The 21118-nt window shown below is 38.9% G+C and overlaps 1 protein-coding gene across 1 annotated transcript; it reads left to right on the top strand.

The window, feature by feature from the left end:
- Positions 1-1875: 1875 nt before the first annotated feature.
- Positions 1876-2190, top strand: LOC118830647 (enhancer of rudimentary homolog). Its single transcript, XM_036737548.1, has one exon. It carries the CDS (start codon positions 1876-1878, stop codon positions 2188-2190), a length of 315 nt encoding a protein of 104 aa, XP_036593443.1.
- The last annotated feature ends 18928 nt before the right edge of the window (positions 2191-21118 follow it).

Genomic DNA, 21118 nt, shown 5'->3' with positions numbered 1-21118 from the left:
CAGTCTGCTGTTCAGTTATGTTCATCATTAAGGCATTAGGGCACAAGAATACAAAGATATAGATATAGATAGACATATATATATAGATAGATAGATAGATACATATATACACATATGTGTGTATATATATACACACACATATATATATATACATATGTATGTCAATAAATAACAGGCAATAATAATGAGCTTATTAGAGAGATTTTTTAAACTAGACCTGTGATTTCACTTGGGTAGGGAGCTACCAATGAGGAAGCCTCTCAGCACCTGTTCTGCAACTTATTTCCTTAGAGGTTGCCTTGGCCATCGAAAGGTTAAGGGACTTGCCCAAAGTCCTACGTTCAGTACATGTCAGAGGCAGGGTTTGAACTAAGGTCTTCCTGGCTCCAAAGCCAACCATCTAGCCATCATAACATGCTGTCTTCTACATTCAGAATAACACTTGCTTCAGTTGTTCAAGAATCTATGACTTTGTTGATGATGACACTTCTACTGCCTCTGCTTACAAACTTTCTACAATCTACTACGTGGTCTTTTACAATCATAGTGATCAAAAGAATTCATCATCCTGAGGCAAGCCCAGTTATGAGTCTTTCAATCATAGATGGGCTAGAAGGTCCAGGGGTGGGGAACCTGTGGCCTCAAAGACACATGTGGCCCTCCAGCTCCTCAAGTATGGCCTTTTGACTAAATCCAAACTTCAAAGAACAAATCCCCTTAATAAAAGGCCAAAGGTTCCCCACCCCTGGTAAACCAAAGACTACAGACCACAAAATTACAGAATTTGAGAGTTGAGGGTTCCTCAATTAGCATCTAGACCAATACGAATCTTAAAGGAATGCTTACTCTAATATCCCAGACAAACAGTCATCCATCTACTGCTGGAAGCCCTCCACTGACGATGACTACCTGTTATTTCCACCTTTGGACAGCTCCAATTTCTTAGAAAGTAGGGTATTTGTTTTTGTCTTTTTCATAGACATAAAGCCAAAATTTTTCTCTTTGCAACGTTCACTCGTTACTTTTGTTTCTACCCGTTAGAGCTAAACAGAACAAATGTAATCCCTGTTTACATGGCAGCCATTAAAAACTTGAACACAGTGAAAATGTCTCCTATGAGGATAAACTGATCACCTCTAGCTCCTTCAGGCAATCCACATATGACATGGACTCGAGGTCTGTTAACATTATGGTCACTGCCCCACCCCATTTCTGGACTCTTCACCTTAATAATAAGGGTGAAAGTGAAGTTACCTCATTTTAGCTCTGAAGCCTTAACTAGATAAAAACACTTTTATGACTGAATCAGTCAATCAGAACTGATAGTGAACAGGACTGTGAGAGCCTTGGTCACAGAATTTATTTTAAAAATAAGTTATCTCAGATCTAGAAGGAAAGATTATGAGGGTCTCTGGAGGTTGGAGCAAGCATGGCACTTCCCGTTCACCTTTGAGTAGCAAAGAGAGAACTGAGTTGTGGCAAAGAAAGGAAATATAGAGGAGAGTCATTGACTTTATGGGTATCTCAGATCAAAGGACACTGGATGGGGAAAGTCTCAAAAAAAAGTCAGTTATTTCTTCAACCTCTCCTCTTGATGTTAAAGAGTTAACCACTTTCCTACTGGACCGTTACAATCCATATTCGCTCTTCAGTATTATGGCTCTGCCTTTTGCTTTTCCTCCAGTTTTATGGCCACATGTTTTCTTATCTCCAACAGATACTTCTCACTAGCTCCTCTTTTTGTCTCCAAAAGGCTGAGTTCGACCGACTTCCGGTGGCTCTCCTCGCGGACATCGGCTGTTAGAGGTGTTGTGCCTTAGCTCGTGGGCAGTGGCCGTGGCGGCGGCAGCGGTGGCGGTGGCGGAGCTCAGCGCGATGTCTCATACCATTTTGTTGGTACAGCCTACGAAGAGGCCAGAAGGCCGAACTTACGCTGATTATGAATCAGTGAATGAATGCATGGAAGGAGTCTGTAAAATGTATGAAGAGCATCTGAAGAGAATGAATCCCACCAGTCCCTCCATCACATATGACATCAGTGAGCTGTTTGCGTTCATTGATGAGCTGGCAGATCTTAGCTGCCTTGTGTACCGAGCGGACACTCAGACGTACCAGCCCTACAACAAAGATTGGATAAAAGAGAAGGTCTACATGCTTCTGGGTCGGCACGCCCAACAAGCCGGCAAATAATTCAAGTGGCAGCCTTGCGGGGATGGAGTGAGGGCTTGGAAAACAGCTGTGTACACCGTGCTGCACCGGGAGCATTGTATTATAGAAGTCCTGTTTCCGTTTTGTTACAATCTAGCCAAGGTCAAATGTATTAAAAGATTTTTGTCTCGTTCAATCTGAAGCCCCTGTCCGTCCCTACTTTCTTTTTCTTTTTTACTAAGAAGTAGGTGAAATTTTCTCTTTGGTCAGTTAGCACTTGGTTACAGTTCTTCCAGCTGTTCATATCTGCTTATAATGTTCACTGTATTCACCCTTCTGTGTGAGGATTTTCCAGAATTTAGTTAGGTCCCCAAAATTCAAAGGCTAGGTAGAGAATACAATAAATGCTCTTTAGTTAAAAACAAAGGCTGAATTCAATCACTCTCACCACTCCTTCAAAGGCTTAGTCCAGTAACACTTGCCACCTCACTTCCACCCCACTCCCACCTTTGCAGTGCTAAGAGATTCTGCCATTTCCTCTCCATGGATACCACATGGAAGGATAACAGTTCCCTAAAGAGGGATATGTAGATAAAGCTGACTGTTCCATGCCAAGGGACCCAGATCCACTCTCTGATCTCTCTGCTCTTGCAGAGTCTTACGGTCTAGTTTATAACTAGAATAGTCACAACCCAACCAATAATCCCTAAATACCAAGAGCAGATTAATCCTCTTTAATGAGATTGACATGTATCAACAAGTCCCCAGATAACAGAACTCCTTACTCCAAGGGCAATCATGACAGTTTATGGTTTATTTCATATTCCATTTATGTGTCTCCCACGTCTAACAACCTATCTGTTCTCTTAGGGCAGGGGTCCTGCCTTATCTAAACTGAGTACCACAAGCAGCTAGTAAATATTTATTGAACTGAATTGATTTAATTACCTCTGAAGGTATTGAGGAACACATGGGATTACATATGTTAAGTATTTTGTAAGTGGTAAAAGCCATCACATAAATAAATTTGTAATTATTGCTCATAATAACTAATAATAATAACAATCTCTCTGGACCTCAATATTCCCATCTGTAAAATAAAGGCTTTGAATAATATTATTTCTAAATTTACTTTTACCAAAAAAGCTGGATCTAGAACAAGAAGAGGAAGAATGGACAGAAAAACAGAGAGTTAGTAACAAAGTAAAGGCACATAGAATTAAAGAGAAAACAGGAAGAAAAGTTTGGAAGTCCTTGGTACAAACTCTTCTTGTCATATTCTGCCACTAACTTGGACTTTGGTCTTCAAAGCATCATCATTTTAATCTCTGCCCTTTAAAATGCTGATTTTATGAATAATCACTATTCACAGTTCTCTAATTGTTATTTAGTTTTCAACTTTCAGACAAGGGCTCTGAATGAGAGAGTAACAGCAACCTGCCAAGTGAGAGAGAAAGGATTCTGTACCAGAAGGGGAACTTGAGGCCTCAAGGCCACATGTGGCCTTCTAGGTCCTTGGGTATAAAACTTGAGTACAGAACAAATACTTTTATTAAGGGAATTTGTTCTGTGAAGTTTGGGTTCAGTGAAATGTCTGCACCTGAGGACCTAGAGAACCACACGTGGCCTCAAGGCCAAAGGTTCCACACTCTTGCTTTAGACTGCAGAAACAGATACCAGCATATTTTCATCAAATGGACTGGATGAAATAAAGCCCAGGGATAGTCAAATAAACCCAAGGCTTACTCAAAAAATCTAGTCTACCAGTTGGGCACTTGTAATACTCACTACAAAATCAGTCTTATCTGTGTAGGTAGATAGCTACGTAGACCAATAGATAGATGATGGATGAATACATACATGGCTAGATAGATAAATGGATAAATGAATGGATAGATGATAGATGAATGCAGAGACACATACATAAATACATACATACATACATATGTTTATACATACATGGATGGATGGACAAATAGAGAGAAAAGAGATAAAAAATAAAACCGGTCTTCTGATTTTCCTAAGTCCCATAAGTCTAGGGGCTGAAATCATTAACTAACTGTATGACAATAGACAATCACTTCATATTTCTGAACTTTAGCTCCCTCATTTTGTAAAATGAGGGGGTTGGTGATACAATTACTAACTCTATACCCAATCAGATGAAAGAAAGAGGAAGAATAGGTTCTATGTGGACAAAAATATTTATACAAGTATTTCTAGTTGTGGCAAAGAACAAGGAACTAATGGAGTGTCCATCAAATGATGAAATGTTAAACAAAGTATGGCATAAGAATGGAATGGAATGGTTGTAAGTCCTTCTCAAAGATGACCAAAATGATTTCACTATGTAGGGGTGAAGGTTCAGTATGGCTGATCAGACCAATACAAGCTTGGAAGGCTCTACCACAGGTCAGGCGCAAATAGTCCATATGGGCATTTGGAGTGGAAATGTCTCTAAATTTGTGCATCTCACATCTCTTTTGAGTGACTGCAATTCTGCTTCACTCACAGAGCACAGTGGCCTCTTTGATGTGGGCATGCCATACTGGGCGGTCCTGTGCCAGTGTCTCCTATGCCTCACAATCAATTCCAAAGTTCTTCAGAGAGACCTAGAGAGTGTTCTTGTATCACTTCTTCTGACTACCATGTGAGTGCTTGCCTTGTGTGAGTTCTCCATAACACAGTCTTTTGGGGAAACATATATTTGGCACTCAAAAAACATAGCCAGCCCATCAGAGTCATGCTCTCTGCAGTAGAGTTTGAATAGATTCAGTGTCCAGTACCCAATCTTGCCAGGTGATCTTCAGAATCTTCCTAATACAATTCAAATGGAAGCGACTCAGTTTCCTGGCATGGCGCTGGTATTCTATGCAGGTTTCACAGGCATACAACCACGAAATCACCCCAGTGGCTCTGCAGACCTTCAATATGACAGGCAGTCTAATACCTTCTTTCCCACACTTTCCTTTGGAGCCTCCCAAATACTGAGCTAGCTCTGGCAATGTGTGTATGAACCTCATCATCTATGTGTACATCCCTGGAAAGTATACTGCTGAGGTAAGTGAACTTATCCACAGCATTCAAAATCTCTCCCTTTGCTGAAACTGAACTTTTCACATATAGATTGCTGATGGAGAACCTCTGTTTTCTTGGTGTTAATTGTTAGGCCAAAATTAGCACAAGCAGCAGAGAATAGATCTGTACTTTGTTGCATCTCTGCTTCAGAGGCAGCAAGGAGTGCACACCATTTGCCAACAAAATGCACTGGAATATTAGAGTGCTCCAAGAAATGATGAGTGAGATAGTTTCAGAGACAGTGGGAAGAAATCATTTTAACTGATGCTACATGAAGTGGGAAAAACCAGGAAAAAGTTTATACTATAACAAAAACATTATAAAAATGACCAATTTGATGGAGCTAAGGAATGTTGATCAAAACAACGAACAACCATGATGCCAGAGGACCAATGATGAAGAACATTTACTTGCCTCCTGAGAGAGAGGTGACAGTCTCAAAGTGCAGACACATACATTTTTGGACATGGCCAGCATGTGTTGCTGGAAACAGTGGTCAGAGAGCTGAAATAGACCCTGGAGATTAGGACCATGGAAGTAGAGATGCTGGGGCTAAGATGAAATCAAGGTATTGTGTAACCAAGATGCCTCCTGGGAAGAAACCAGCCCTGACATGAGACCAACAGGAGCCATGGCAGGGATCAATGTCCCCAAGGTAACCTATCTTGGTCCTTGGGAGCAATCAATAAGGAATGATATAATGAAAGACAAAACTGGACCAGATGGTGAGATAGCCAGTTTCTGAAAAGGGAAGGAGAGGGATGGTGAGGGGGTTTGCTGGTCAGGATACTAATTAACTCCTGGAACCACCCAGTTTCTCTCTTGCTTTTCACTGTCCTAGTCTAGAACCAAGAGTTGGGTCCTAGATAGCAGTAACATACCCCTCCCCATTTCCTTTCCATAACCTTCAAGTTCAAGAGGAGAAGTGGGAGCATGGGCAGGTAGAATAATCGTGTCTGGATGCTCAAACTTCTCCTGTGCATTTATGATGTTAAATTGCTACAAGGACAAGAATGAGGTAGGAACATTCTCAGATATAAGGAAAAGGAGTCTAGAGCTACAGATAGTCCTATTTTATGATTTCAAGCATTAATTTTGTATGAACCTTTAGGCAATAATTCAGCACCCAGGCAACAAAGGGCCCATTCTTTTTGTTTGTTTGTTTGTTTGGCCACTATAGTGGGTCCACCTAGGAGAACTTTCCCCCTGAGGCAATCTCCTGAGTACATGGGAGAAACCTTGATGAGACCATTAAGTTAACAGCCAAAGGATAGTATCACCAGAGGGAAAATTACATATTATATTTCCTACCTGGTTAAATAATTATAAAGTGACATTCTCTCTTCCTGTAGATTTAAGAAAAACAAGACAAAAGCTGGTATGAGCTGCTATTGCTACAGTAACACCTGAAGCATCACATGGGAGTCAGTCTGTGTATGAAAGGCCTATATGAAACCCAAAATTTAATTAACAAAAAAGCACAATCTCTAGAAGTCACAATCTACTTCTGGTTGTGGGGCCTTGCCATCATCAGAAAGCACCACGCCTAAAAGTGGTTAGTGCAACCACAGCTAATATTATTTGCTAAGAACTCCTTGGGGAGGTCTAGTTTGAGGTTTTGTTTGTTCTACATAGCACTTTTTTCATTACCTTGTTTAAAAAGAAGGGGGAAATATATACTGCCACTTTCCCTAGTAGGCACACATCTTGCCTCATGCTTTCTCTTGTATCTAGACTGAAAAATCTCAACTCCAAAATCAATAGGCCCAAGCTCTGGGGTCTTCTAAGAGACCTTTATTTAAGTCCTTCTAGGATTGGGTTATAAGAGTAGAGAAATGAAAAGATTTACTCAAGATCCAAATTTTTCACACAGGCTGCTGGGTAATCCTCTCCATTCAAATTATCCTCAGCCTTCCTTTTCCTCCTTCCTTATGATCTTGAACTTGAGCTCAGGTTCACCTTGAAACCTAGTAGGAATTGGTTGGCATTTTAATCTGTAGGACTCAGAAGAAATCTTTTAAGGAAAGAAGGCAAATGTGGCCAAACTGAAGCAAATGAAAATAAGTAAAACAAACAAAAACCAACGTTTTCATTAAGGCTATACACCCTTATCATGTCTCATCATGTATCTAATGCACAATTCACTCTAAATCATAGGTGCATTATGGATGTTGGAAGTGAGGCTAGGAAAATGAGGTTTCACTCCATAAAAAAACAATGGAGGTTTTCTAAGCAAAACCCAACTAGAAACTGGAAAATCAAGAGTCTAACCATTCTTATAACTGTTTAAGCAAGGTGGGGCAAATAGATCTGAATTCCTTGGAAGTTAATTTTACTTGTATCTGTTCCTGTTACAAGTCGGCTGTGAACTTTGGGCTGTATTTAGCAAAAGTACAGCTCAGCATAGGAGCCATTAATCACCAGAAGTCAAAAAATCACTATAGTAGACTATATGCCGATATGTACTGAAGGGGAAGTATTGCATATATGGATGACGGGCTTTCTTTAAAAAGGTAAAAACAGCAAAAAAAAATGAAAGAGCTACGTGTTTTCATGCTACGACAGCTGATGGCTAAGTCTATGCTTAAAGGTCTTAAATGTAATCCAACAGCACCCAATTTACCTAATAGTGTCCCAATCAGGCAAGGAGGTGGCACAGTGCTGCTCAACTTGAAGTCAGGAAGAACGGAGTTCAAATTTGAATTTAGACATTTACTGGCTCTGTGACCCTGGACAAGTCACTTAATCTCTGTCTAAGTCAGTTTCATCAATTGTTAAAAAAAAAAAGGAATAATGGTACCTCTTACCTCCAAATTATTATAATGATCATATGAATAAAATGTGTAGCACAGTGCCTGGTACATAATAGGCACCTCATAAATTTTGCTTCCTTCCATCCATTCGAACAAATGCAAAGTCAAGGGTCATCGTTTCTTTTTAAGCTATAACATTCACTTTCTGGGCCCAGGGGATATATGTACAAAGCACTACATCCTTTTTTGTACTGGGAGCTGAACATTCTTTTAAATCATGAATTAACAAAGCAGAAGGTACTTAAAAGGTGAAAATTAGTCTAACATTGCCATGAGGCAGAATATCTAGAAACAGTGAGAGGTGTCCAAATATAGCCAAAATTTTTAACAAACCAAAACACTTTCACAGTTCTCACCTGAAAACTACATCAGTGCTTGCCACAGCACTTTGAGGCATATGCAAAATATACTGCCTGCATTTATTCACTGTAAGTGACTAGGATATAATTCACTATGAAGTTGTTATAAAGAGGGAATGAGGATAGATTAACCTTTCAATGCCACCTGGTCTCGGGATTTCCCAATGTGTTAATGAATTTTGGAAGGTGGGAGCTTCAGACCCACTGACAGTACATTAATCTGAGGAAGTAGAGTATAATACAGCCTCCAAACTCAAAGGTGAGTGGATCAATTTAGAAAATGTTAAATCAAATCTAAGTCATTGCTGGAAAATAATCCAAGCCTGCAAAATTCAAATGAGTCTGGGAAGTGTTCCTCCCCTTTTAAAGCAAAACGCAGAAGAAAGGTAGGGAGGTAGTTGCGAAGGCTATTCTCTCACACCTTTTGCTGCAATCAGTAAACAGAGTATGTTACCTATTCTCCTGTGGACCTCCTCCAGAAATGAAGACATATGACAAAGACCCTCTTTGGAAGTGATAAGATCATACCTCTGTAGTCTACTGTATGTCGCTGACTACTGAGTTCTCAATATACACGTCAGTTTTTTGGGGTTTAGTAGGTTGATAATAAAGAAGTATGTAGGAAAAAGAAAAAGGTAAAATTTGTTATCATGAGAGGCAACCTGAAATAGTGAGTAAAAGGCAAGTCTCAGAATTGGGAAAACTTGAGTTTTTAAGGCCTGTCTTTGATATATATTAGCAAAAGGATTATGGGCAAATCACATTAAGCAACATGGTTAAAAATGCTAAAGACTATAAAAATGTCGAGGAGAAAAATGAAAAGGGAGCTTCAAGTATCTGATTTCTTGGGCATAAAAAGATGTGTTAGTGAAGTTTGGATTCAGTCAAAGGGCTGCACTTGAGGACCTAGAGGACCTAAAGCTGCACTTGAGGACCTAGAACACCTACGTGGCCTCCAGGCTGTAGGGTCCCCATCCCTGCTATAAGTATTTGCCACCACAAAGGTCAAAAATCATCTCCCACTTAATTAAGTAGCTTTGAGAGTCAATAAGGTCAAAGCATTCATTGTCCATCAGCCCATTTGGTGACAAGCCTCTCCAAAACTTAGCAAAGCTGAACCTCCAATACCAACCATGCAGCTCATCAATGGGCCCTGACTTGAAGCCTGTCTAACTTGATTGGAGCCATGAAGCATCATATTCTACCAGTCTAGCCTTCCAAAACACAGTATCAATCCCATGCCATGAAGAAACATTGGAATAGAACTATATGGCATGTCCACAAAAATAACCCTGATTCACTAAAGCTAAAACAATGAATGATAGCAGAGATAAGGGAAGAACCAAGCAATCACAGATAGACAGATATATACATGCGTGTGTGTGTGTGTGTGTGTGTGCTCTGCCTTGAGTATTTCTAATAAGGAAAATGGAAAACAATGGAATATCTTTCAGTCTGTGTCTAAACACATATACTCTTTTGATTGGATTCTGTTTGAAAACAAGAACAAAAAAAGTTAGGATGGCGGTCAACCATCCTTAGTTTGTGTTCTTGACTGTTAAGCAGAGGAAACAGGTTTGTTACTTTGCATTCTCCCTTCCTCCCCATTGAATAGTTTATCTCTACATTTGTTTGTGTTTGATCAAAGAACTATAGAATTTTAGAGCTAAAAAGGCCTTGTTGAAAAAAATCTAGTCCAACTAATCTCAACAATTTGTCTTATAGGTAAAAAAAAACCAGACCCAAAAAGCAGCAGTAACCATCCAAAATCCCATAGTTAGCCATACTCAGGATCTGTGGTGTGCTGGTAAATTTTAACAACCGGCTCTTTTAAAAAATGTACACATGACACTCTTTTAAGTTGAATCTGAGTTACTGACATTTTCCCATGACCTTATTAAGTTTACTTGATCAAAATAAATCATATCCTGATTTTTAGCATTTGATTTCTGTCACAATGAAAATTTATACTATCAGCTTGAACAAACAAGTTCAATCTGGCTCCAGCATACTCCTACCTGGGATCCAAGTTTCCCATGTTGTATCCAGGTCTGTGCCCTTATCAGTATATTATGTCTGTTCCTGGGAATCTCTAAGTGTCTACATGGATTTAGAACTGGCATAATTGATGCAATACATTCATCTCCTGAGATAAAATACAATTCAAACAATTTGTTGAAAAAAAATAAAGCTGTATAATGTTGAATTAGTAGCAATTGAACAAAAGTTGAATTACTTTTTTTTTTTAATTTTCCAACTTTTGGACATATATCTCCTCCCTTTCCATTATTAGTAATAGTAATAGCAATCATAGGAGATTCCCACTTTTATGGTACTTCAAGGTTTACAAAGAGCTCTGCAAATTTCCTCTTCTTTTATCGCTGCAACAATCCTGGGAGGCAGGTTTTATCATTATCCCCATTTTATAAGTAAGAAAGTTGAGGCAGAAAGTGATTAAGTGATTTGGCCAGGGTCACACAGCTACTTAGTGTCTGAGGCCAAATTTTAACCAAGGTCTTCCTGACTTCAGGTCAAGCGTTCTATGGGCTGTTCCACCTAGCATAGTAATTTAATAATAACTTCAAAAAGCTGTGGTAATTAAACCACTTTGAGGTTTCATCTACCACCATTCAAATTAGCAAAGAACATTTTTAAAATGGCAGGAATCAATGTTGGAGAGTTACGGAAAAATCGGTAGAAAGATGCACGTCCAATGTTGCGGATCCCAATTTGAAATTACCCATGAATCAACAAGCATTTATTAAGTGCCTACTGTGTGCTGGCATTATGCTAAACACTGAAATACAAATAATGAAAGAATTAGGAAAAAGTGGCCAAGTTGTACATAGCATTTGATCTAGGAATCTCATGCCCTCGCTCACCCGGTCCCCTTGATGAGGATTCTTATCTAAGATTTCTTTTCCCCACAGTCCAAATGTTCTAATAGCTGTGATCTTTCTTTACCCACTATTTTTCATTATCAAATGCTTTTCTTGCTTAAATTTTGAGAACACATGTGACCGTCCGGTAATTAAATTTGGAAAACAAATTGTATATAATCCCTATGACAATCACCCTTTAGTAAACCAATAAAAGAGTGAGCTCATTGAGGGGAAGAATAATTAATACTTATGATAGTAGTCATTACATTTTCCATTTGGTTATGTCATCAATTCACATGAACTCAGTCTCACTCATTCTTCATACTGTCCCTAAGACAACAGAGTAAGTTAGCTCACCAACAGACATGAACTAATTTTATTTTTTTCTTAATGATTTAATTTTCTAAAGCACTTTGAGTTTCTCAAACGTACAAATAATTTTTCTTCCTTAATAAAAACTTTTAGAATAATATAGTTTTAAATCAATCAGATGAGCCAGAAAAATGACTTTCCTAATATAATTTATACCCCGTAGGGTCTTAGACATAGAACTAGAAGGGAACTTGGAAATCAATAGTTACGGATAGAGTTAAGGGTCTGACAGAAAAAGGAGAAGAGAATGAGAGATTTTTATCTTTATTTTTTTTTACTTCTACTCTGATATTCACTTTGTTTTATGAATAAGGAAAGGGAGGCTCAGAGACAATCTGCTACAGCAGGTTCAGATTTACACAGGTTAGGGACAGCTAGGTGGTACAGGGGTTAGAACACCAGCCCTGGAGTCAGGGGGACCCAAGTTCAACTGCAGCCTCAGATACTTACTAGCTGTGTGACCCTGAGCAAGTCACTTAACCCCGATTACCTCAAGTGAAAAAAAATTTATACAGGTTGTATGTAGCAGAGTTGGGATTGGAGTCCAGTTCTCATTTCAAATCTACAGCTCTTTCCACTCCTATAGGGTATGGTTTATTTATGAAGCAAACTTTTAAAACAAAAATGATCTTTTAAATTTTCCTAACCTGGCAAGGGCATGTTGAATTGGTACACTAGGAAAAGATCATCAAATCAGAGAATGGTAGATTTGGAAAGTAATACAGGGTTAGGTGACTTGTCCAGGCTTACTAGTAAATGACTGAGGCCAGATTTGAACTTAGGAAGATGAGTCTTCCTCACTCCAGGTCCAGTACTCTATCCACTGTGCTACTTAGGTACCCCAGCTGGTTATTTAACTCATAACTAAAACAATTAGGTAAATATTCTCATACAGGCCTATGACCAGGGAGTGGAACATTTTCCTTCCTCTTCTCCCTTTTTCTTAATGCTCCATGACTCCATTCAATTTATCTAAACTAACTCTTCCCTAAGAAGTTGCATCACTCTGGTTCTCACTGATTGGCCATCAGGTCCCACTCCAAGCCTCACGTGCTCATTGTTTGTGTTTTGGTGGCTCAGAGTGAGTGTAAATAGCCATTGTTTCCATTCTGGCCAGAAACCCTGAGCATCTTCCCAGCCAGGATTGATTCTCTTAAGTAGGCAAACTAAGCCTTCTTTTGCCTCAATCCTTATCTAGCCTTAAATCACTGAAGTGGCGTTGTCTCTGACAAACTGAGACCTGGGAAAGACCTTAGCTTAAAAAGGCCGAGTTCTCCAATTACTTCTGGGGCCAACTCTACTTGTCCTGACCTATGTCTCACCACCGGGCTCAGATGACTCTGGAGGAAAGACTGAGGCTGATGACTTTGCTCAGCTCTGCCTCACTTAAATCTAATTCACTTGCAAGTCGAGACATTAACTTCCAGGTGTCATTGGTCCCCTTCGAGAATGAAGGACAGACAAAAACAATAAGGGTAAGGTCACACATACACAATTCTATATTTCTTCAGATTTCTTGCTCAGACGATAAAATTAAAACCATACTTTGAGATTTCCATAGACATTTACCCTCGGATGAACTTGACCTCTATTGGGAGAGCCTATGTTAGCAACTCTGGTACTCAGGGGCAAGCACCATAATATGCACTCGAGGGGAAAACAAGAAAAAGAATTCATGTGAAGCAAGGTGAGAGGAAAGATGTCAGATATTAGGACACAAGGCCCAAAGTGGGAGGGGAGAGGGCAGGGAGAGCAGCTGGATACTCCAAGATATTATAAAGTCATTGCTGGAGGGCAGGGAAAGGTGGGGCAGACTGGGAAGGAGTTCACTTGTGTCTACAGTTATCCCTTCCGAAATGAAATTTTCCCCAACACAGTTTCAATATATCACAGGTCCACATAAGAAATTAAATGGGAATTTGGGGGGAATTTTGTGGAAGCCACAGACTACATACAAAGCCCAGAAAATGACACAAGAAAATGTTTAGAAACTCATAAATGCATAAAATATGTGTATAGTATTGTGTGATATCGACATATTTTATCTTTTAATACCATATTAATTCAGACTTTTTCTCTGGTACGAAGGAGAGCCAAAGGTTTTTACAAGGACTTTCCAGATCATGGGGGCACCGTGCCCCTAATCCTGGCAATGTGGAGGGGGATAAATGTATTTATATTCTTATTAACTAGGTGTTAAGCTCAATTGATTCAATTTACTGAGAGAGTAGAAATGCTCTACATTTCAGCAGTCTGAGGAACTTGACCTCTTCATTGTCATAGTTAAGAGTGTATCTCTGGGCCTCAGTTTCCAACTCAGTGAAATGAGGAAATAAGACTAGATGCTTTTGAAGGTTTCTTTCAGCACAAAACTTTTATGATTCCATGTTGTTTGATGTCAATTAACTTGAAGCATAGAACAGTTCCAAGAGCCATACCAATGTTTTAAAATAGTTGGTTGGCCTAAAGGAAGGTCATATTTGAATTCATATCAGGAAAAGACACCTATAGTTATGAAAAATCACAGTAAAACCATCTCTTCTATTAATAGGCCAACAGCTTTCACTAGTTCCTGTCCATAATCTTTTCATTAAGATTCAATTAGTCAATGCCTGGGTTAACACATTATGTTTTCTAACTTCACAATTTATTTTTGAGTGTATAAAATCACATCTTATCTCACTACACAAGGAAAAGCAAAGAGTGAGAAATTGAGATAATTATCTGAATCAGGAGGTATTTTCAAATGATAAAAGAAGACATGTGGATTGTTTCATTTTTCAAAATATGAAGACAATGGTCTAAACTCTTCACTCCCTTTATACAAATATATGCAGCCTAATTCTTAGAAATTATTATTTCAAACACAAAGAAGATATCCTCATCCCTGCTTTGTTCCCTACTCCTTCTGGCTGTGTCAATGAGGAAACGGACTTCCAGAAATCAATATTTGTACCTGCCTCCTCTGGCAGAACCTCTTCTAATACAGGCAATTAGTGTGAATAATGAATCAACTGAAGTGGTCACATGTATACAAAGCCACACTATATGAAGTTATAACTACGTAAAATATGCTGTATGAGTTCAAATAATACAACCACTTCAAGGCTTCATTGTGCATACTGAATGTCATGCAGTTGTTCACCGTGTCTGACTCTTCATGACCCCATATGGTTTTGGTTTGGGTTTTTTTTTGGTAGAGATAACTATAGGATCTCCAACTCACTCTATAGTTGAGGAAACTGAAGCAAACAGGGTTAAGTGACTTGTCCAGGGTGACTCAGCTAGTAAGTGTCTGAGGCCAGATTTGAACTCACAAAGATGAGACTTCCTGACTCCAGGCCCTGAGTTCTATCCACGGACCTACTTAGCTGCCGCAAATACTAATTAGGACCCAGCTAAAATCTAAACCACCCTACTTGCCACCCTCCCCTCCCTAGCTACACATATACCTAAGAGATGTATCCCCTTTCTGTCTCATTATCTCCCTTCTGAAAACAACATATGACCCAAAAATACCAATACATTTATATAATTTAGGAACTCTGGGCCCATTTTTGCCTTATTTAGAGTCATAGAATATGAAAGCTGGGAGGAATGGGAGAGCCATCTATTCCAAACAGTAGCTCAAAAGAAACTCCTTCCCCAATGCCAAACCTATGCCTGACAAGTGGCCATCCAGCATTGCTTAAAGACTTCCAATTTTAGCAGAGAAAAAGGATGGACTTAGCCTTTTCTAAAGGAGCCAATTTCTCATTGGGGTAGCTATAGTGGTTAGAAGGTTATTTCTTAGACTTAGGCTGAATCTACTTCTCTGCTACTTCCAACCATTCTTCCTCATAAAAATTGCCCTAAGTCAGTAAAAACTTTGAAGCAATAGAAATAAGACAAAGATTAACTTGCTGTGGGCAGCTAGGTGGTAGAGTGGATAGAGTGCCAGGCCTGGAGTCAGGAAGACTCCCCTTCCTGAGTTTGAATCTAGCCTCACACACTTACTAGCTGTGTGACCCTGAGCCAGTCACTTCACTCTGTTTGCCTCAGTTTCCTCATCTGTAAAATGAGCTAGAGAAGGAAATGGTAAACCACTCCAGTTTCTTTGTCAAGAATACCCCAAATAGGGTCACAAAGTGTTGGGCATGACTGAAATGAATGAACAACAACCACTTGCTGTAAAGAAGCTGGGCCAGTCTGAGGAGAAGGTCATAGGAGTTGCTGACTCTATTTCTAGGAAAATTCATAGAACCTCTGGGATAGAACAATCTATAGCAAAGGAAAGAAAATGAGGAAAGATCTAGTAACTTTAAGTAGAAGGAATGAAGGATTGAAAGAGAATTCCATTGAAATAGTAATGGGGAATGAGGGATGCGAGGGAAGTCTCCTGCCATTGGCCATCAGAAGTGATCCATAACCCTTCCTTCTTGAAGGCCTTGAGGGTTTGCCTGCTTGGCAGACATAAAGTCACAAATGCTTTCATTCACACAGCTGCTTCCTTAGTGGATTTTTCCTTTTATTTATTTCCTTTCTTCCTTGCTTTCACAAACTACTCACAAGCTCCAAACCTGTACTTTTTCTAAAGTCTATAAGTAGCACTTTCTGGCGCCCTAGGTTTTTCTTTCTTAGCCTTACTCTTGACCATTTCTCCTTACTCCGGATAATATCCCCTGATCCTCACATTTTTGCCATCAGCAAAGGACTTTCGAATTTACTCTCTTAAATAAAAGCAGAGATTGCTTTCTTCTACAAACGAGGACTCATCCATTTAACACACCATAGGACATTTCTTTGGAAAAATCAGATGCCATGGGCCTTTTCATGGAAATACATGCTTTAGGCAACATGTATCACACAGTATGACAATCAATTTTTTAGTTATTCTATCTAGAAATCAAAGAAACCAAAACTATTCCCATCATTATCTTCTCATTTTTCACGGGCACAAATTTCTGTCTTCACTAACACCACATCTACCTTATTTTTCTGCATTCTTACTAAAAGGAGATCGCAAAGGTTGAAAAGTCAGAAGGGTAAATTTCTGCCTGAGAGTCTACGATTCTTACAAGAAATGGGGTATCAGGATACAACTGAAAGGTAGGAATGTCTTGTCATTTAAGCATAGAACTAAGGGGTCTTAGAATCTAATCCTAGCTTTTGACTTCCCATCTAATTGGTCCAAATACTTTAAACTTTCCAGTATTTCTGCTCAAGGAAATTTAAAGAGTATCTGAAACATGTAAAAATAAACTTTAAAAAATACTACCACCACAGCATCTAAAACAAATATTCTCCAAAAGGAGCAGCAAGGTAGGTGTGCAGCTTCTGGATCAGGAATCTACAGAAACCAGGGAGACACAGTGTTTACTTAGTGTCTCTTCCTTGCTTCTATTAGGAGTATAAATCCTAAAGTTTTCAGATCCTTTTTTCACATCATTCCCTCAAATTCCCATATAAGAGTCTCTGTCTTATGTTCAGTGCTCATATGATATGAGTGCACATTTCAAGGTCCATTTCATCTTTAAGGCCTTTCCTAACAATATTAGCCCATAGCTCTGTCTTTTCCATGAGTACAGCAAATACCTAACTGCAGAGTGGATTGTTCGGTCCTATACATTACCCATCCAGAGAGTCTTGTAAGGATCTAGGGCAGCCACTGAATGATGACACAGTCCAGCAGAAAATGGGCCCAGCTAGCCAAGACACTGCACCTTAGATTGGCTAAGCCAAACTGAGCCACCAGTTCTGTAGATAGCCCATGCCCTGTGAAGATCTAGCCCAGTTGAAGAGTGAAGGGACTGAAGGTAAACTTTGTGAAGACCCTCTGGAGAGAAGAATATTGACACCCTGAAATTCCAGAATTGTGTGGTTCCTTGGATGTGTGCTCCCTATACTACCTCACTAACATTGTTCTTGAATTTTGTGCCCACTGTTCTTTCATCCTGGATTCTGTATATATTTATGGGAAATTGTTGGGGGAAATAATTTTTAATGATTCTTCTTATTATACCATAAGTAAATGCCTTTGCTAAAGAACTTAGTCTACTAGCTGATTGTTAAGGGAAAACACACCAATGGGGGCTCATGAACTAATAAATGTTTTGTAGGATAGCCACCAATATGGTTACCTCTAAAACTCTGGGAATAGTAACTCTGTGGATCTCACTGGTGAAATAAACTGAATAATCCCCGAATGGAGGTTTACAGTACTATATTAGGGTCTATTATTTTTTGGTCTTGATCTGTGATTTTTTTCAGCATAAAGAGCTTTATGAGAAAAAATCTCTCCAGTAATATAAATTAGCATCTGTTCTGTTCTGCAGTTGTCTTGTGTAGTTGTCTGGGGTACTAAAAGGTTAAGTGACTCGGGGAGGATCACACAACCAGTATAAATTAGAGACTTGACCAAAGGCCACCCTGACTCTGAGGTCAGCTGTCTATCCATTAAGCCATAGTTGTCACTCCATGCTCACCATATGACTCTCAATTATCCTCTGGATGACCCGGACCATCAATTCTTGGAAGATCTTCGGATTTCATGACTCACATCCACACCATCACTTGGAGAATATTCATGACAAAAAGATGCTTTAAAAGAAAAACTTAAAATCATTAAAACATTAAAAACACTGTACATTTTCTCCAGTGAAATTCCCATTTGAATAGTTCAATTAAATAACTGCCTTTTTAAAAAAACCTAAATACTATACTTGACACTGGATATACAAAGACAAAAAAAAGAAATAATTTCTGCCTTCTAGGAGCTTATGTTCTACTGAGGGTAATAACACATATGCAGATATTTAAATACGAATAATTTTTGGGCAGGATCTATACAGTGATACAATTACAAATTCTTGACGTTCATATTGTATTACTGGTACACATAAGAAGCATTTGAGAGGGAGAGATCACTTTGGAAGGAAGTGAAGGCATGTTTCATGGAAGAGGAAACATCTAGCTTAGCCTTAACGGCTAGGTACCATTTTTAGAGGCAAGGATTAGGATAGGCATTCCAGACAGAGGGGGGAAAATTCATAAATGGGAAGCATAAAATGTTTGAGAGATGGTGAGTAGATCACTTTGACCAAAGTAACAGATATAATAATATAACTATAACTATGATTAAAAATAGCCAACATTTATACGGTATTTTAAAGTTTGCCAAGTGGTTTACAAATGTTTTCTCATTTGATTCTCACTTGCGAGGTAGATACTATTATTTCCCTCATTTTACAAATGAGGAAACCGAGGCTAAGAAAAGTTAAGTTACTTGTGCAGTCATATAGTCAGTAAGTATCTGAGGAAGGATTCAAACTCATGTCTTCCTAACCAGTCCAGTACTCTATCTACTGTTCCAACCAACTACCTTCATATAATGATGATAGTCATAATAATAGCTAACATATATACACATGCATACATGTAGATATAGATAGCGCTTACTCTGTGACAATGCTAAGCACTTTACAATTACTACCTCCTTCGATCATCACAACAACCCTGGGAGGCAGTTGCTATTACAATCCTCATTTCACAAAGGAGGACAAATAGAGGCTAAATGATTTGCCCAGGCTCATGTAGCTAATAAATATCTGAGGCTGGATTTGAACTCGGGTTTTCCTGACTCCAGGCACAGTGCTCTATCCACTTCACCACGTAGCTGCCTCACATAAGGAAATAATATGTCCAAAAAGTTAAAGTGGGGCCAGATTATAAAGGAACTTGAATGTAAGACTTGAGAGTTTGGGCCTCATTCTGTAGGCAGTGGGGGGGGTTCAATCTGGAGTAGGTGAGCTGCGTGATCATTAATTAGGTAGCCCTCTGAATCCACGATGTAGGCTGAGTCTGCAAGGATCTTGGATTTTCTCCCACAAAACAGGAATGTGCTACATGAATCTTCTGGCTAGTTTCCCTGCTCTTAGGGAGTGTAGAAGGAGCTGATCTTTTAAAACGAGAAGGAAAAACTATTATCTGGCACAAGGTGAAGAGCCCTGTGACACCACTTGAGGTGAATTGTAGTAGCATTCAGCAGGAACATGATCGAACTCTCTCCTGAGAAGAGCCCCATGCTCTAGGGAATAGAGACAACTGTACAGTTGTGTGGATGAACTTGTTCCTTTTATTTAGTGGCAAAACTTCAACTGCTCCTTCTCGGAAGATACAAGCAAAATCCTTAGCTCAGAATTACCCAGCTACTGGGGAGGCTAATGCCTTGTTTGGTACTTAGCCCTGGAAAGAGGAACAGGTGTCAGTTTTCCACAACTTTGGGCCAATGCCTTATTAACTTTGTACACATGCCTATGTTAGTCTCAGACAGAAGCCTCTTCCAGACAGGGTCTATAGAGTTCTATTTACATTATAGCAGCCATGGTAGCATATGAGATCAAATGGTAAAGTCTTAGTTACATCACCTGGGATCATGTAGAGAAAAAAATAATTAAAGCAAAACAAAACAGTATGGAATGTGAAACCTGCCTGGTTTCAAAAACTTAGGGGAAAAAAGAAGACAATAAAAGGCAGGGTTTTTTAAGAGAGAAAAAAAATGGTATACAAATAATCACTGGACAGAAAGCAAATGCAAGATTCTTAGCAAATAAATGGTCAATCTCAAACACTAAGCCAAAGTTTCCTCTATTGTGTATTGACTTCAATTTGATTAAAATATTTTAAATCTTTCTATTGATGCATTTCATTTTTACATGCTTATATCTAGATATATTCCCCTTCCTATACACACAGAGACCCACCCTTTGTAACAAAGGATATTAAAAAAGGAAGAGGGGAAAAAATTAACAAAAAGCAGTTCAGAAAAACTAATCAACATTATCTTCCAATTTTGATATCAATGTAATATTCTACCTATTGTCTCCTGGTACCCCCAAACTCAGCAAAGAAGGGAAGGAGGTATATCATCATATGTCTTCCTCAGAGCCAAGCTCGGTAATTATAATTTCGTAGCATTCAATTTCATTGGCTTTGTTGTTTTTAATTCTTTTCATTTACATTATTTTAGTCATTGTATATATCATTTTCATTTTTCTTTTTACATCATGCTGCATCAGTTTATAATGATCTCATACTTCTCTGTATTCAGCATATTCATTATTTCTCATAGCTCAGTAATATTCCTTTCATTCATGTTCCAAAACTTATTTAGTCATTCCCAAATGGTTGGTCATCCATTTTATTTCCAATTTTTCTCTACTACAAAAAAATGCTGTTAGAAATATTTCATAAACTATCTTTTTTATATTTTTGGCTATATCTTATTATCATTAACCTCCCTATCATCTGTGACTATCTGATGGCTCTCTGGATCACAGGATATGAATGTTTAGAATAGTTGGACAAGTTCCGAGTTCTACAATGCATTAGGTATATTTGTTTTTCCTCAACCCCTCCAACATGGACTACTCCGATCTTTTATCATCTTTGCCAATTTCTTGGGTTTGAAGGGAAATCTCAATGTTCT

Source organism: Trichosurus vulpecula, chromosome 9 (genome assembly GCF_011100635.1).
Source record: "Trichosurus vulpecula isolate mTriVul1 chromosome 9, mTriVul1.pri, whole genome shotgun sequence".
Taxonomy (NCBI): Eukaryota; Metazoa; Chordata; class Mammalia; order Diprotodontia; family Phalangeridae; genus Trichosurus; species Trichosurus vulpecula.
This window is presented reverse-complemented; position numbering and strand designations above follow the sequence as displayed.

Excerpts from the sequence above, each read along its gene's own strand:
- LOC118830647 (XM_036737548.1), top strand. The coding sequence starts at position 1,876 with ATGTCTCATACCATTTTGTTGGTACAGCCTACGAAGAGGCCAGAAGGC.